The sequence below is a fragment of the Oxyura jamaicensis genome, chromosome 1, assembly GCF_011077185.1.
Source record: "Oxyura jamaicensis isolate SHBP4307 breed ruddy duck chromosome 1, BPBGC_Ojam_1.0, whole genome shotgun sequence".
NCBI classification, from domain to species: Eukaryota; Metazoa; Chordata; class Aves; order Anseriformes; family Anatidae; genus Oxyura; species Oxyura jamaicensis.
The window spans coordinates 53,890,680-53,908,300 of record NC_048893.1 but is presented as its reverse complement, the minus strand read 5'-3'; the positions used below and the strand labels follow the sequence as shown (position 1 = coordinate 53,908,300).

The 17,621-nt window shown below is 42.4% G+C and overlaps 1 protein-coding gene across 3 annotated transcripts; it reads left to right on the top strand.

The window, feature by feature from the left end:
* The first annotated feature begins 1,640 nt into the window (after positions 1 to 1,640).
* Positions 1,641 to 14,602, top strand: LOC118174416 (cytokine receptor common subunit beta-like). 3 transcript variants are annotated; one of them, XM_035339751.1, is made up of 14 exons: positions 1,641 to 1,922; positions 2,874 to 2,969; positions 3,432 to 3,561; positions 5,560 to 5,744; positions 6,057 to 6,202; positions 6,740 to 6,905; positions 7,568 to 7,706; positions 7,808 to 7,968; positions 8,830 to 8,975; positions 9,080 to 9,251; positions 10,311 to 10,401; positions 11,756 to 11,825; positions 12,800 to 12,900; positions 13,196 to 14,602. In XM_035339751.1, the coding sequence occupies exons 2-14, from the start codon at positions 2,900 to 2,902 to the stop codon at positions 14,397 to 14,399; spliced, it is 2,781 nt and encodes a 926-aa protein (XP_035195642.1). In that variant the 5' UTR covers positions 1,641 to 1,922; positions 2,874 to 2,899; the 3' UTR covers positions 14,400 to 14,602. The 3 variants fall into 3 exon arrangements, with proteins under 3 accessions (XP_035195642.1, XP_035195625.1, XP_035195635.1); XM_035339734.1 differs by having other exon boundaries at positions 2,817 to 2,969; XM_035339744.1 differs by having other exon boundaries at positions 2,782 to 2,969.
* Positions 14,603 to 17,621: the final 3,019 nt, after the last annotated feature.

Below are 17,621 nucleotides of genomic sequence, written 5' to 3'. Positions count from 1 at the left end.
ACATAGTTGTAGCAGTATACCAATTCTGTACAGACTTGAATAAGAAAATGCTCCTTCTCCAAAGAGTTGTGACGTGCTGCAGGACACATCTGTTTTTCAGGTACAAAGGTTCCACCTGAAGAATCCACACATTAAATTTCAGAGTTGGATAACATATACTCATGAGAGACATAGGCTGTGTTCCTTTTTCCAATGATGGAAGGTTTTAATGGAAATTATTTTAATTAAATGTTATAAAATGTAACTTCCCACTTTAAAAGCATTGTAGCAATATGTTTTAGGATGGAGATGGAATGATGTATTGATATGCATATCATACGTCTATTCATATAACAATATGAAAAAAATACAGTGATAATGTTAGTAATCTTGCATCCTGTGATATGCAGGAGACCTCACTGTACGTCCAAAGCCTAATTGGCACATATGCATGCAAAGCTTCTGGTGTGCAGGGTTGCCTGGTACCTGTTCCTGGAGTGCAACAGAGCAACTATCATCTGAAGATTTTCACTGACAGCTAGATCCTCTGATGGATCCAGCAACTTAGCAAGTCTCTTAGCAAGTAAGATGGGGGAGCTGTTTGGATGAGGAAGGAAAGGGAGGGAAAATGTTTGCTGGGAAAAAAGGAACCTATTTTCTACAGGTGGAGGAAGAATAAATATAAACTTACAAGCCTTTTAAAGTCTGAGCAGGAGAATTCTTGTCTGCCTTTATACTGTAATGAAAAGTAAATCCTGTTCATCCAGTAAATTCACATATTTACCCCCTTGTTTACAGGCTTTATATGCACACCTCCTGATAGACCCAATGACACATGGTTTCATCAGGTACTCCCATATCCTCCTTCTTGCTCCAGAACTGCTTTCCTTATTCATGATTTTTTTTTCCCCTTGTATATTGATGTAGTTTTCGTGAGAGGCTAACTGTGCTAACTATGGTTTTGGTCAGTAATATGGGGCTTTAGAGAAGTTCTAGTAGCAGTCTCTCTTGTTCTGGGGAGCCCAAAACTGGATGCATACACCAGGTGTGGCTTCAACAATGCTGAGCAGAGCTGAGGATCACCTCTTTTAACCTGCTGGTGATATTTTGCCTAATGCAGCCAAGAGTACCATGAGCCTCAGCTGCAAGGGCATGTTGCTGGGTCATGTTCAACTTGGTGTTTACCAGGATCACCAGCTTCTTTTCTGCAGAGCTGCTTTCCAGTTGAGTGGCCCCCAGCATGTACTGGTTCCTCAGGCTGTTAATCCCCAGGTGCAGGACTTTCCCTTAGGGCTACCTAACTTTCATATAGAACTTATAATTTAAGGCTACTGGTTTAAGCTTTGAAGCTGGTTGTAAAACAGTATAGCTGCTTTGGATATGGATATTCAGATCAATTCTTTTCACCGGTTTTCTTCTGTTTCCTCTATGTACTATAAAATTATAATCAAGTATTGATTGTTGAAATCAGTTAAAACTTAAAGGGTTTTAAAATACTGCTCAAATTAGGAGATTACAGAGACAAAGGTAGTCTCCCCCCTGAAAATACACTAGCCCCATGATCAGCGAATTGTTAACATGCAGATTACCAATGGCATACTTCCTTCCCCTCTCTTCCCAGTCAAACAGTCCTGGGTAAGTGCCTTGGGGGTTAAAATAGGAAGTACAGACTATGCAATTACATACGCAACTCCTTTCCTTGAAAGGGTGTGGTCTACTTCTATAAAACTGACATTTGAAGGTATAGAAGGTATAACACTTATTTTGAAGATTTATTTGCCAGGAAAATCCTGTAATTGTTTATAGCTTCCGTCTCCAATTCTAACAAAGCATGTTTTTGCTGATTTCTTCATCAGAATATTCTGATGCTGTTGGGGAAAGCTGGACAGGGAGACTCAATCATCAAGTTTTATCATCTGCCTAACAGACAGCTCCAGATCCAGGTAAAGGAACTATGTTTCTTTCTGGGGAAAGCAAAATAGAAGGGTCTGCTCTCCTTCAAAGACTTGGAAGAGGTTAAGGAGTCTCTTAACTGTGATGATTCTTTAAGGGCTCAGCCAGCTGTTTCTGGTATCAAGAAGCAGCATTCGGGAATCTGAAAGTCAGTAAGAATTTAAAAGGAGCTTTCTCACGCTCCCCTAAAGTAGAAAAGAGCTAGAGACTACACGTTCCCTGAGTACAAGTGTCAGCTTTGTGAGCTGATTATACTTTTGAAAGAGCAATGGCAGACAGCCAAAAGTGCTCAAATTCCTGTATGAAAGAACATGGTCCATGGTCTTTGAACTGCTCAATCTACTCTGGATCTTGGCAATTGGCAAAACAAGAAAAATAGTTTATTTGGATGTATTTGTACAATTTGCAGCTTGTCTGGGGAGTAGCTGAAACAGTAGCAGATTGAAGAGAAACCTGAAAGTGGATTAATATGGAATTTCAACTCCTATATGTGCTATGTGCTTGGAAAATGTATTTTTAAAGAAAGTAAGAAAGCAGAGCAACATTGGGGTTTGTTAGGAAGGCTCTAAGCATGAAGAGCAGAAGGATGAATGAATTTGAAGGCTGAGTTCTTTTCACAGATTAGGACTGTTTCTTAGCTGAAAGAAACCCTGCAATTCCTTGGAAATGCACATTTACTTTTTAATTCTCTGCTCATTTTTCAGGTTCACAAAATAAGACAGGGTTTTTGTCCTAAAGTAAAGACTTTATAAAGTTCTTTCTGATTTTTTTTTCACAATAAATGTGTTGTAGGAGTTCTTTCTGAATGTCACGTCAACATAGCGTAATGACTAAAGTTCCCTAATTCAGTTTTACTTCTCTTTATATGAAATGAAAACAAGAAGTTCCATAATAAGCTGAAAAAGAGAGCTTGCAATTAAATCATTTATATCCTGAATTAGGATCAAACTTATGTGCAAAGGACAGTATGAACATGAAAGAGATCTTCATCATTTTGCTGAATCTGTCCTTGGTCTTCAGTGACCAAGTCATGAATGGTGAGTTTCCAATTTATATTTTCTTTTATTCTGCTTTTATTCCCTCTCTTTTTATATCTGTCTCCTTTCAGCTGATACTGTTCCTTATTTTCTACTTCCTTCTGCTACTGTCTTGTGTGCTGTAGGAGAACAGGTGTCTTGCTCAAATGCAGACAGGCTGCAGACATACAGGCTATATTGTGGCTGGAGATATGAACAGGTGAAATATGAACAAGTTTGTTGCTTAATGAGTGAATAGGAAGGAGGACTAGACCATGACATAGGGGTATGTGGTTCAGATGGTAGAGTATGAGAGTAGACACAAGTGGGCAGGAACAGGGTGTGGGTGTGTGGGCTACCAACAGCAACATCCAAAAGACTGGATCTTCCTGTGGAACTGCTGGTTCTTCCTGCTTTCTCTCACTATTTCTATTTTTAATAATTTTTACTTATTTATTTTTTTTTCCTGGATTCCTTTCTCAGGTAGTGTATCAATGAATAGCTTGAGCTGCTACAATGACTACAGCTCACAGGTGACGTGCAAATGGAAAGAGCATATAGAGGCTCATGCCCTCCTTGGTATGACTCTTTACCGAAGGGATAGTACTCAGACGTAAGTACCTGAAATGTACTGTGCTGGATAAAAGCCCAGTGAGAACCTGGACACAACTTGGAATCCCAGGGGTGGCAGTCTGATTTTTGGAAAGTGGTCTCACCTCTTCCTGTCATTGAGTTGAAGTAAAAGTTGTGCTTGCTATTGATGTATCTTATAGAAAGAGAAGAAATTATTAGGTTGTGATAGGGGAGCAATTTTTATCGTATTTTCAATTATTTCTCCATGATTTTGTTGTGGAACATGGATAGCAAATATGATGGGGTGTGTATGTTGCTATTCATGGGGTGGGGAAGGTCGTTTCAGAACAAGAGTGGGCTTGAGGGTTGTTCATGAAAGTAGCAAGGAGACATTTCCCCAGTTGCTTTGCCTGTTTAGGAGCATCACTGAGTATATTTTTGATCAGTTCTGAAGAACTTGAATAGACAGTGTTTGTGAGACAGCAAAAACTGATAAGTTCGTCTGTGCTATCAATCTTCCTCCCAGAGATACTGGTCTGTTTATAACAGTATCTTTCTACTACATCTGTTTCCTTATGAAAAGGGAACTGAATCACCAGACTCAATAAATTGTGAGGATAAGAAAGGACAGAGAGGGAGGAATAGTCAAGAAAGAGAGGAAGATAAAGATGGAAAGCTGAAAAAAAAAATGAATTAGCACCTGGGGATACAGGAAGGAAAGGGAAAGGAAAGAAGTCTTGATTTTTTTATAAGTTAGAGAGTACTCATATACCTAAAAGCAGCTGAAATCAGTTGAAGGCTTTGGAACAGGACCTTGAAGCTAGTATTTCTGAAAAAAAAAAAAAAAAAAAAAAGGAAAGATGATATAACATTCTTGTACCTTTGGAAAATGCTCTGTAATGCTTATATGATAGAATGTTTTGTGTGGATCATACAGGAAACATGACTGAACTAATCAGATAAGCAGCTATTAATAGTGGACACTGAAATCAAAATGGCCAATGATTAAACGTGGTCAGTTCATAGATGAACTGTAATTGACTAAATCCCAAACTATAAGCTGGTGCTGATGAGCAGATAGAAATATAGTCAAGGCTTCACATCCCTTGGGCTGACTCTCTTGTTTAAGGGCACAGACATGTATGGTTGATCCCATCCATACTTCAGGAATATCCCTAGTTTCCTCACCAATACCCAACTTTTCAAGATATCAGTACTGCTGGATAATCCTTGCTGGCATATGGTTGGCTAGGAGATTCCATCCTATCCTTCAAGACAGTATTTGAGCTCAGTAATACACAATATTTCTCATCTGAATGGGAACAATATAATATACTGCACATGAAGCCATAGGCTCAAGCAAAATTCCAGAGGGTATGAAGAGAAGCAACATATCTCTCCAGCAGCTCAGCTTACTGCAAGCACACAAAGCTTATCCTCTTCTGACTAGTTTGAAGTATTGTTTTTAATCTTTATGACACTCCTTGGCCTGACAAAAGGCTATCTAAATTGACACCTAATATTTGGGATGAAATCTGTAACAAATGCATAAGGTCCCTTGACAGAACAGAACAGGATATAGAAGTACATTTTGGTTGTAGAAAAAAATTGTGTGTCTTTCCGGGACTGCAAAATGAATTTCTTCAAGAAACTAAGGATCTTTGGAAACTTTATTACATTTCACTCTACGTAAAAGATACATTTTCATGATATTGCTTTTCATCATATTATTTCTCACATAGAAATACGAGATTATTAAGAGTTAGGCTAAAAAACCCACAAAGGTAGACCCGTACCAAAATATAAGATTTCACTGTATATTTTGAAATGCGAAGGCATTTGAGAAAAATCCTGGTGTTAAAAATGTTATCCATATTAATTGGTGCAAAACAAGAATAATAGACACAGTGATAATGAGGATATAAGAGTCTAAGTAAATTAGAACAACAGAATGGGATGGAATTGGTTTCAGACATTTAATTTTGCATGAACAATGTTTCCAAATCAGATCTTTATAGATCACTTCCTCTTTACACAGAGAGAGCAAGGAGATGCTTTGCAAACGTGAAACAGAAAGTGCCTTACCTGAGACTTCAGACCCCTACATCCTCTGGGTTTGTCGGAAAAATGTGGGATATTTTGGAATAGGTATAAGGGATATTTACAGCTTCAAACCTAACAAGATTCTTGAAACACAACTAAATGTTCATCTTTTCCAAAATGGTAAGGAATTAATGCCAAGTTCTACTTTCAATTGAATATTTGAGATCTTTGAGAATGTTTTTGCAGATCAGTCAGGGAGAGAATTGCAATTTGATTGTGAAAATGGCCAAATAGTTCTACATTGAGAGGAAGTGGCAGGGAGGGGAAAGGACAAGATTCTGGGAGCGACCAGACATGGAAGGAGCTCTCAACAGGCAACGACTTGCTGTAAAATACGATAAGATACCGTGGAAATGGGGAAGCTTAATTAGATGTTTTCTTCCTCCCTTCATGTCCCTGTCTCAATTCACATGTTTCACCTTCACCTTCTAGTTCAGCCCCTTCCACCGCAAAACCTTTCAGTCAGAGAGAGTTCAGGAGACTTCTTGCTGACCTGGACAGCAGCTGAAGGAAGCCAAGGGCTGGGCAATGCACTGGAGTATGAAGTCACTTACAAGCGGGAGTGGGAGTCCTGGGAGGTAAGAGTAGATGAGCTGGGCTGCCCTGACTTGGGTGGCACCCTTTGGGGTGGTTGAGGGCTTGTGGTAAAAGCTGTGCAAATGAGTTGGAATTTATTTTGCCCTGAACCCCTCCCAAATGAAATTAAAGCACGTTTCATATGTAGTCCATGGGAGGGCTCATGTGGGAGAAAGGTAAAATACAACTGAAACCACAAGTGTCTTGGGCAGATTACACAGTTCTGAGCTGGGCAGTGCTGTGACCCTTGTGTAGCTGGTGCTGGAGCCAGCTAAAGCTCTGCAAGCTGCAGGAGCTGGTCCATCTGCTGGGCTGGGCTGCAGCTGGCCATGCCTGTGCCTTGCCCTTCCAATGTCATGATGGCAGCATGCAGGCAGAACCCCTGTGCAGTGGGAGCCAGGAGCACTACGTGGCAGCATGTGCATCACCATCACATGCACGGGACTGCTTGGACGTGCGTCCTGACAGTCACCTCCTTGCTCCTTCCCTGCCTTCCCTCCACCTCTTCTCTGTTCCCCATTTGTCCTTCTTGCTAACAGAAGGCTGTGTCGCGCTTGCTCTCCAACACCACACGTTGCCATCTCAGCCACCTCATGCCAGGGAGCCGATACGTTGCCCGTGTGCGAGCCAGAGCGGAGCAGGCCAGAGGCTTCTCTGGGCCGTTCAGCGAGTGGAGCACGGATGTGTCCTGGGAGACCCCTGAAGGTAGCGAGGGTCAGAGTGGGGCTGTGCAGTGGTGGGAGGGCTGGCGGAGAAGCCAGGGCTGGGGAATGTGTTTTGGCACGATGCTGGCAGAGCGTATGAGCCCAGGAGAACTGAGGCATCTGCTGAGAAGGATGCGGATGGTACTTTTTTTTTATCTTTTTCCCCATTACAGTCCATATAACTTGTTCACTTCAACTTAGCTTGGCAACAGTGAAATGATTCATGTACGCAGCAATGGAGATTTTTTTTGTTGGGCCTTGTGATCCTTGTGGGTCCCTTCAAACTTGTGGTATTCTGTCATTCTGTGACTGTTCTTTGTTTAATCTTACTTACAAGGAATAGGAATGGCACCAGAAGTCACAGGGGTGGCCCCTTCTAGTCATTGCTTTCTTTCAGGAAGCCTCAAAATTTGTTTCAATGGGATCTGCCTAGCGATAATGGAATGGCTGTGCCCCTCCATGGGCCTAGTGCTCTCTATGGGGACTAATGGTGTTTTGGGATATGGAGAAGTTTGAAAAAGAAATGAGAGCAAGTCTCCATCTTGCCTCTTCTAGAGTGTTTGGTATTTCCATCCCATTGGACAGACCTTGTTCACACAGACCCAGACAAAGGCTATCACTGCACTTTCCCTGTCACTTAGCTTGCTCTGATCTTCTGTATAGGCCGGGAACACATTCAGCCCAGGAATCTTCGCTGCCTTTTCAATGGTGCAAATCTTCTGACGTGCAGCTGGGAAGTGAAGAAGGTGATCACCACCTCTGTCATCTTTGGCTTGTTCTTCAGGGCCACTCCAGCATCCACGTATGTGATCTGCCAATGGCAGAGTGCCCATGCCTCTCCCATTGAGCTTCTGCTCTGTCCCATTCCCACTGATCTCAGCACAGCCTCCTTTCTCCCCCCAGGGAAGAGGAGTGCTCTCCTGTGTACGAGAAGGCTTTGCCCCACATTCCCTATGTGGTGCAGAGCTGTGCGATCCCTGTTAGCAACATCAGCAGTCAGAGCCAGTACCACGTGTCTGTCCGGACCAAGACGGAGGAGAAACAGATTGAAGCCTACAAGAACAGTGAGCTGCTGTGTTGTGTCTCACTTCTGCTGGGAGTTTTCTGGGAGGGGTGGCTGTGGGGGCAAGTGGTGGTGAGGAAAAGTGGGTGGGAAGAAGAAGAGCTGAGCTGGTGAAGAGAAGGTCTGGACAAGGTGGCTTGCAGGTGTGCAGTTTCTCAGGGGTCACTTGCTGCTCTCAGGATGGTGGCAGTAGTGGAAACTGCTGGGCAGAAATTCAGGTGGTGACCCAGAGCTCTTCAGTGAGCAATCGTCACCACAGAGTTCCCTGCAATCAGAATGTCATTGACCTTTGCCATTGTCCCAGGTGACAGGGAGCTGTAGTGGGAGGTGTTTTGTGGAAGTGTCACTGTGTGATTTTGCAAGAAGCTGCTGGAGCTCCTGGGCTGCAGTGTCCCCTGGAGCACTGGATGGGGTAGGGCTGCTCTGCTGAGTGAGGCGTGCCAGGTGATCATCTCTGCATGCATGCATCTGGAGTTACCGGTGCTGTTCTTTAGAGACCAGAACTGGGGAGAGCTCCTGCAGTGTTTGAAGATACCAGTTAGCAGCTCCAAGAGAGCTGAAAATCTCTGGGAACCTGGTGGATGAGTATGGACTTTTGAAATATCATTTCACTGCTTTTCTCCATTTTGAAATTACTGTCAGCATTAATGGAATTGGTTTTCCGTTATTTAATGGATGCACTGGTTTATGATATTTGACTAGAAAATGATAATATGGGGAATTAAGAAGTGTTAGAAATCTGAGACTTATTGCATTCCACAACACAACCTGGTTTTCTGTCTCTGCATACTACTCACAGTGGTGAAAGGGAGTGCAGGATCTGGATATTGATTTGTATTCTGAGATCTCCTTTGTGTTATAGTTAAGGTCCTACCACCTGCAAATGTGTCTGTGAAAGCGACAGGGAACCAAGAGTATGAACTAAGGTGGATAAAACACACTTTTCAGTACAACTTCATAAAACAGAAATACCAAGTCCAGTACTGGAAACATAACCAGTATGATGAGGTAAGTCTCAGGAAGTGCAGTAGTCCTGGATTCCTCCTTGGTGGGTAAAATGGGAATGACAATTCCTCTCACCTCTGTCATTTGTGTTTCTTTCTTCTCCTCAGGCCCCACAGATATTAAATATCAGCAATGATGAACCTCCCTTCATCTTCACCCTGCAGATGCTGTCACCATCTACAAAATATACGGGAAAAATGCGTGCAATGGTGAATAGTCTAGACTACCAGAGCAGTTGGAGTGAATGGAGTGAGGAGTTCAGCTGGGAAACTGAGAATGGTACTTTTCATATGGGCTGATTTTGTAAGGTTTTGTAGACTCTTAGTGGATGAAATGTCTCTATAGAAATATATGATTCTCTCAGTGGATGTTGAAGTTAGACCCAGCCATGAAATAGGTATGCTTGCTAAACAGAATAGCTTTCCTGTGTGCAGCCTTACAGAACAGCAGTAATGCTAATGAACACAGTGAGAAGAATTGACTTTGTAATCATCTTTCCTATTTCTCTTCACAAGACCAATAGAGCCAGCTGTAAAGTTTTCCAGACGGAGAATCAAGCAAAGGTCCTGCCCAAAAGATCATCCTTGTTTCTTGATTCCAATAGTCCATTCTGCTATCAGGGACTGAAGAGCCTGCAATTGCAAGAAGACAGAGGAATAAAAATCATCAGTCTTTTCTATTTACACAGTGAATATGGGGTTGTGCAAAACACCTAGGAGAGTGTACTGGAGATACAGACCTTAACATATTTTTTGTAGTTTCTCAACTTAAAAGCAGAATGTCTGCTATCAGAATGGTCTTGTGCCCAAGTTATATGATCTTAAATAATTTGTCCTGATGAAGCTAGAAGTAGTAAGAAAGTAGCTGGGGCAAATTCTGCAACTCATGAAGAAATTGGTGTCTTGTTGATGTTCAGCTATAGCTATTAGCAGAGGAAGCTCAGGAGAATTTCTGAGACTCCCATCTCTCCAGCACTGTACACGGTAAGGCAGACCTAAGATGTCTGAAGACAGACATCTAGTCTAGTGTTCATGGTGCAGTAAGGTACCTAACCAGCTTTTTATTAGAATAAATTGTTTTCTCGGATGTCAGTAACAAATAAAATAGAATCAATAAGGAAACAATGAACTCCTTTGGTCATCGGTAAGGTGTTCAGGCCATGTTTGGTCTCTCCCACCTGGGAGGGGATCCCAACAGTTAGAAGGCCTGTTTGCATCCTGTGCTGTGCCACTTGCATTTCTCTGATGTGTTTGTGTGGAGATTGACCAAAATGCAAAACCTGCTATGGGAAGCAGCCCATCTGTTGGTGGCTCCTTATTTCTCTTTTCTCTCTTTCAGTTCTGTCACCAGTGCTTCTACCAGTGATGCTGCCAGTTCTCATCATCACTTTGCTAATAATTGCTTCTTACAGCTATAAGTATTTCCTCAGGTAGGTTTGCATTGTGAGGAGGAGATTTAGCAGCGTGTTGGCCATGTGAGTGGAATAAGGTTGTGAAGCACTGCTTGTGCAACATGAGAATGGTTTGTGTGGAGGTGAGGCTTGGTGTGCAATGGGCAGCCTGGTGTCTGTGTGCAGGTGAGAGCTGGGTGGTGGCCTGCCAGAGTATGGCAGTTTTACCCAGCTGGGCAGCTGAGCTCCACCACAACCACTCTCTCACTCCCCCTCCTCAAAGGGTAAGGGGGAGAAAATATGATGAAAACGTCTCAAGGGCTGAGATAAGGACAGGGAGATCACTCAACAATTGTCGTCACGAGCAAAACAGACTCAGCACAACGAGATTAATGAAATTTATTACCTATTGCTAAGAACCAGAGCAGTGAGAAACTAAAAAAAAAAAAAATAACTAAAACCACCTTCCCCCCCATTCACCCTTTTTCATCTCCTCCCTCTGAGTGCTGCAGGGGAACAGGGAATGGGGGCTGTGGTCAGTCCGTGACACTTCATCTCCACCGCTCCTTCATGGACCCTCTCTGCCCCTGCTCCCCATGGGGTCCCCCCACGGGATGCCGTCCTTCCCGAACTGAGTCTGTGGGGGCTGCCCACAGGCAGCAGCTCTTCAAGAACTGCTCCCACATGGCTCCGTACCACGGGGTCCATCCCCCAGGAGCAAACTGCTCCAGCACAGGTCCCCCATGGGTGGCAGCTCCCCCCAGACCCTCCTGCGTGGGCTCCTCTCCACGGGCTGCAGCTCCGGCCCGGGGCCTGCTCCTGCGGGGGCTCTCCATGGGCCGCAGCCTCCTCCAGGCCACATCCACCTGCTCCACCGGGGGCTCCTCCACGGGCTGCAGCGTGGAGATCTGCTCCATGTGGGACCCATGGGCTGCAGGGGGACAGCCTGCTCCACCAGGGGCCTCTCCACAGGCCGCAGGGGAACTTCTGTTCCCTGCCTGGAGCACCTCCTGCCCTCCTTCCTCTCTGACCTTGGGGACTGCAGGGCTAGTTCTCACTCCCCACTCTCCCAGCTGCTGTTGCACAGCAGTTTTTGTTCCCCTTCTTAAATCTACTCTCACAGAAATTCAGACAACATTGCTTATTTGCTTGGCTCTGGCCATTGGTGAGTCCCTTTGGAGCCATCTGAAACTGGCCCTTATCTAACAAGGGGCAGCTGATGGACTCTGCTCACAGAGGCCAGCCCTGCAGCCCCCACTGCCAAAACCTTGCCATGCAAACCCAATACACAGGGCCTTGGTGGTGCCTTGCTGAGCAGAGCAGCATGCTGTACGGGGCACAGTTTCTTCCCCTTGCAGTCACATTGAGAAAATCTGTGTTGTTGTTCTTGTAGGCGGAAGAAACTGTGGGAGGAAAAGATTCCGAACCCCAGCAAGAGTCTGCTGATCCAGAGCTACTTGGAGGTAAGAGGGACCTGTACTTTTTAAAGTTCACTATTTCTCTCTTTTATTCATGACTCTCAGTAATCTTAAGAGCTCTTCTTTTTCTTCTCACCTACAATGAACAAATACTTTGATTAGTCTCTTCATTATTTTTAGAAGTTCAGACCCTATTTAACATGTGTAATCATACATTTGTAGTAGTAGACATCTGTTGGTTAAACATTGCACATTTGTTATTTTGCTATGAAATGGAATTAGACATTGCAATGGTCTAACACATCATTGCATTGTAATGGTTCAACATATCATTTTTAAATAGATAGGAAAAAAATAGACATGGATACTCCTGTGTATGCTTTTTATATATCCAGATAAAATTGATATGTTTATACTAAAGCTTCATGTTAATTTCTTTTGCCTGATATTTCAGTAAAAATGGATTTTTTCCCCACTCTGAGAAGCACCTTAATAGTTTTGTTTTCTATCCCTTACCTGTTTATTGATCCACAAACACTCACTGCCTTAGTTTCACAGTTTTGAAAATTTTCTTCCCAACACTGAATCACCTTATTCTAAGTTTTGGAAACATCTCAATTATTCTATTTCTCTGGTCAGCTAGTACAGATGACAGACACTAAACCCCTATAGGTGAAATATTGCCCAGAGTGTCACATATGATGTTGTAGTGCAGACACTACAAAAAGCCATAGCTTTGATGTTTATTGTGGAGAGAACCTGCAACATTCTATGAGTTCTTTAAGAGAACAGCTTCATACCCCTAAGCTATGTAAAGTTAGGTCAGTGGTAAGGCCTTCAAAGTGGGTTTTAAGCAACATTCTTCTGGAAAACAGAAAGCACCTTCTAGTCATACTACAGCATCTTGCCAGATGCTCTAGGCTCTGCTACTTGTTTTCGTTGTCCTTGAGAACTCCATATTTCTTGACTCGGCTGCTGGTGAGACACTTCTTATTCCTCATGTATACTTCTTTTTTCAGAAAGTGCATCTAGGAAATTGGCTGACAAATAGCCAGCTGGACTTCAAATACAACCTTGCAGAGAAGATGGATCAGCCTAGCTTCCTTCAAGTTGTGGACAGGTGAATGAACAGCACATTATAGTGACACTGTGAATGAGACTCTCAAAGAGCTCCCTAATTTATGGGAGGATATAATTAAGCGTTCTGTCACCAAAAAGCCTGTTCCAGTTGCTTTTGAGCTTGGGATACGATTTTTTTGCTATCTGGTTTAGTCAAGATAGAAACCAAGTCAACCAAGAAAGATTCTTCTAACCATATGTGTAGCTACTTAAAATTTTGACTAAGCTTGTGTTTATATTTAACGTTTACCACAAGAATATCTGTCATGAGAAACTTTTAACTGTTCCCCATTCAGGCAGATGAAGACTTCGGCAGAGTCCCCTGAAGGGCAGGCTGGAAAGACAGAAATTTCACCTACTACACTGGACGTACAGAACCCATACCATGATTTAAATGTGACAGAGCGTGCCCCAGTTGTCTGCCTAAGTCAGACTGCTGGTCGTTCCTTTTCTGTTTCAAGGATAAACAGTGCTGATGCAAGTACTGCTTCCCAGACAGCAATTGCTTCCTTTGCTTTCAACGGTCCATACTTGTACAGCCCAGTGATGTCCTCCCAGCCAGAGATGCATAAGCTCCTGGATGTGACCCTGAATCCAGTGGGAAACCAAGAGAAATCAGTGTCCCTGCAGTATGTGACCCTCCCAAATGAAGTCTGTCCCCAGGCTCCGCAAAGACAAGAGCAGCCAGGAGCAGGTCCTCAGCAGCCTTTCTTGCTCCCAGACCAGAAGGAAACAATGCAGCACCTCAATGATGAGAAAGAAGTCTCAACACTCCCCCCAGCCAGTGGGCAAGGCACAAATGTGAAACCAGAAGAGCAGAAACCTCCAAAGGCTCTTGGCTGTGTCATGTCCCTTCAGCAGTGCCCCTCAGAGTATATTGCCACAGACAGCCTCTTACTGCCATCAGCCTGTGACTCCACACATCTACCACTTGTCACTGCTGGGGAGTTGCCTTGTGACCCGCAGGAGCCCCAGCTCCCCAGTGACCACTCTTGCCATGAGTTTGCTCCTGGGAAATCTGGTGTCACGGTCCCAGTTTCAGGTCAAGCCCCAGTCTTTTTTCCTGAATCTCACCTGAATGCATTTGGGGACTACCTTGTTGTCCCTTCAGGTCTCCATGGACCTTCAGAACCCACAAAGATTTATTTGCCTGTCCCACAGAAGGGAAGCACTCTTCCTAATGAGCTGCCTTTGTCAGAGGGTAATTTGGTGGTGTTAAACCCTGACAGCACTGAGCCAGTTTTCCTTTGCCAGGTTGGTGACTATTGCTTCCACAGCCTGAAATCCAGTGAGAAGGTGCCTGTGAGCCAGGAAGACCCCCAAGTCAAGAAACCTGATAAAGCCAGGACAGCACCCAGGAAACCTCTGTCTGATGATGAATCCAACAGTAGCAAGAAGGAAGATGTATCAAAAATGCAGGCTATTCAGCTTTTCAAAAGCCTGAAATCAGATGATTACTTTTCCTGGCAACAATCTCTGAGGATCAGAGAAATCTGTTAAAGGAGCAAATATCAATGAATACCAAGGCTACATGCAACTAAAAGAGATTGCAACTATCTGATAAAAAGTAATATTCCAAGCTAGGCACAAATAAACAGCAATTACTTCTTCCAGACTCCAATCCAATGTGTTGGAAATAACTTCTGTTCATTTCAGTGAATTTCAGCTTGATCTCATTCTCAATGTCCATCACAGTTTTGGCATGAAAAACAATCCAGATATTTGCATTTTGAGATAGTTGGTGTTTTTTGAACTTTTTGGCTTATACACAACGAACACATTAGCCTCCTCCTGGTCCTGTGACAGGTCACAATCATTTTACCATAATACCAGATTGCCTGGAGCAAAACTCATGGCAAGAAATGCAGACTTTACAGCATGAAATGCTATCAGATTAAGATTGGTTTGGAAACCTTGTAAGGAAAACTTACATTTGTTCAAGCAAAATTGTTATCTTTTACGTGAAATAGATCTAACAGTCATCAAGGAGCTTTCATTATTTCTACCTTTCCACTGGTGGCATGGAATAAGTATTATCCAAGATGAAAAAACAACGGACAGTAATAGAAGCGTAAGTCAAAAATGAGAAAAAAAATTTGAAATCCAGAAAAACTTTCTTAAAGCTAAGGTGCAATGTATCACAGTGTATTCTAAGAATAAGAAGGAGACATTACTGAGATACATTAAATTGGCTCTAGAGGAAGCCAGTTTGGGGAAGATATATTACTTGAGAAAAACCCAAGGACTCAACAATACAATGAAAGGAAGGGAGTGAGTCAGTAACAGAGAATGGCAGTGGAGGAAAGTTGGAAGCTGAGTCTGATTCAGCTTTTCTATTTTTAAATGTTAAAGTACTATATGATTTTATTTTAAGTTCATTGGTTGTTTATGCATGGTATCTTAACTGTGTGATGTCTTTTTTTTTTTTTTTTTTCTAATAAGCTGTACTGAGAAAGAGGAGACTTTTATTTTATTTTTATTTTTTTATATATATATATATATTTTTTTTCCCAGTAAGTTTTGCATGACAGGCGTGCAGAAGTGCCCCTCTGTGATAGGTAAAAAGCTTTGGTTTCAGAACTAATGTGGGCTTGCATTCTAAAAAATACGTCTGTTTTTCAAATATATAACTTGAACTAATAAAAAAATGTATTACTATTATTACTATTATTACATTTTTTTTCCTTTCATATGTTAAGAATGTTGTGCTTACCATATCATTGCTATTAGCTCATCTGAACAGGCCTTCAGAAATTCTGTTGGTTCAGATATGTCCCCTATGAGGTAGAATGTTTCCCATTTATGATGTGAAGATTACTACAGGAGCTTGGAACTTGTAGAGTAACATGCCACTTTCAGACTAGGGGAGCTGAACAGTGTTTTTCATCAGCAACTATAAAAATTATTTTAGAACAGAATGAATTTCTGCTTTAGGAACTCTTTGTGCAGTATCCACCTAAACATCATTAAATTAAATATGTAACAGACAATGGAAGCAGAACCTATGGTTGCCCTGTGCTAGGGGAGTCCATTTATTACTGGGTTACAGAATCAAAGCTTCCATAAACTTTAGCTGTTGATGCTGTGAATCTTACATTCCTTTCTGCACAAGGCCTAGTTGTGGTGAGAGTGATAAAAAGCATTTTGCAATCCTGCAGTCTGGTGGCTTAGGAGCTGTTGTGAGTCCTAGGTCTTAAACTTCCTGATCAGTAGCTGAAGCCACAGAGTTACTGTGCAAAGGGAGGTTGCTGCTACCTTCTGTGATGCTAGGTACTGATATGAGGGAGAGAATGATATTCTGATGACTCATGAGCCAACTACAACATGCTTCTCTGTTCAGGGTTTCCCACTAAGAAGTTCCAGAGGGGCTCCTCACGCTGTATATCTGAGAGGCAATTCACTTACGTTTCTTATATAGCCAAAGAAGGAGAGGTAGGCACCTCAATTAATACTGTAAATCACCTTTTACAACTCTTTGACTATTTACACTGAATATATAGTCATGAAATCATTGCAATCCTTTCCCTACTGTATGCTCAAGCATCAAAAATTCTGCCTGTGTTTTAACAGCAGGCAATTTTCTCTTTGTTGCTTTCAAGTAATTAGCTTATTATTCCTTTTTCAGAATCTTTCTCAACTGGAAATGTATTACCTGTATTTGCATGAGATTAGCGTAGTAAGTATATTGTGACCTCCATAGTTCTAATTAAGGTCCATGCTGAACTAGTCTGATCTGTTTCTGCTAGTCTGGGTGTTGTCTTTTATGTAAGGAAGGAAAATGAAGGTGAATGGTTTACTTGAAAAGGAAACTACAGTGGAAAGCCCTTCAAGGCCTCAAGGAACAATAGCTGGAGAATTTCTGAGAAACCTGTATCTCTACAGGGTAATGGAAAACAAACCCAACCCATCCTACCAATCCTTGTATAGTTTCTTGTTTAAAACAGTAGGTGTAAAACTATCAGAAATAATTGGCTGACTACTTCCTATTGTTCTTTCCAGAAGTGTTCCAGCTCCGTGTCCACAACGAGCACTTTTTGAGCTGAGTACTTTCTGCATCTGCTGCAGTGTACTTCTAACCTGACTGTCTTTCTTCTGCGTTCAGAAGTACATGGGATATTGATGAACATTTTCAAATTTATTTCATTCACAGAATCATAGAATCAGAGAATGGCTCAGGTTGGAAAGGACCTTAAGGATCACCTAGTTCCAACCCCCCTGCCATGGGCAGGGATGCCACCCACTAGATCAGTTTGCCCAGGGCCAAGACTCATTGGAGATTCACGACGGATTCATGATGCTGTTTCAGCATCTAAAGATACCCAGTTCTTCCCTTCTACATGGAGCAAAGGCTGTAGTATAGGAACAAATGATGAACACAGTGGGTCTAAACAGTCATTACATCTTGCTATATTCTGTTTCTGCCAATAGCTTGCAGTGGATGCTTAACACAAGGGTGTAGTAAGCACAGGAAAGTATACAGCACATCATTAAATCCTTAAATGGTATCCTTACCTGTCCTCTGGCCCAGAACCTTCTTGAGATGGAGGTTACATCTCAGCTGTTGAAGATAGTATGTACTTTTGGCTCTGGCCTTTAGAGATTGAGCTAACCTCTTTGTAAAACCACTTAATGTTTGGCTTCATAATGTCTGTTGATAAAGCATTCATCAGTTTCTTTTTTAATAAAAACATTCAAAGAAACATTTTTTTTTTGATTCGTTTT

Bases quoted from the DNA above. Each gene is read 5' to 3' on its own strand.
- LOC118174416 (XM_035339751.1), top strand. From the start codon at position 2,900: ATGAACATGAAAGAGATCTTCATCATTTTGCTGAATCTGTCCTTGGTC. The intron at 7,969-8,829 runs GTGAGCTGCTGT...TTTGTGTTATAG, and splicing joins GATTGAAGCCTACAAGAACA to TTAAGGTCCTACCACCTGCA. The intron at 9,252-10,310 runs GTACTTTTCATA...TCTCTCTTTCAG, and splicing joins CAGCTGGGAAACTGAGAATG to TTCTGTCACCAGTGCTTCTA.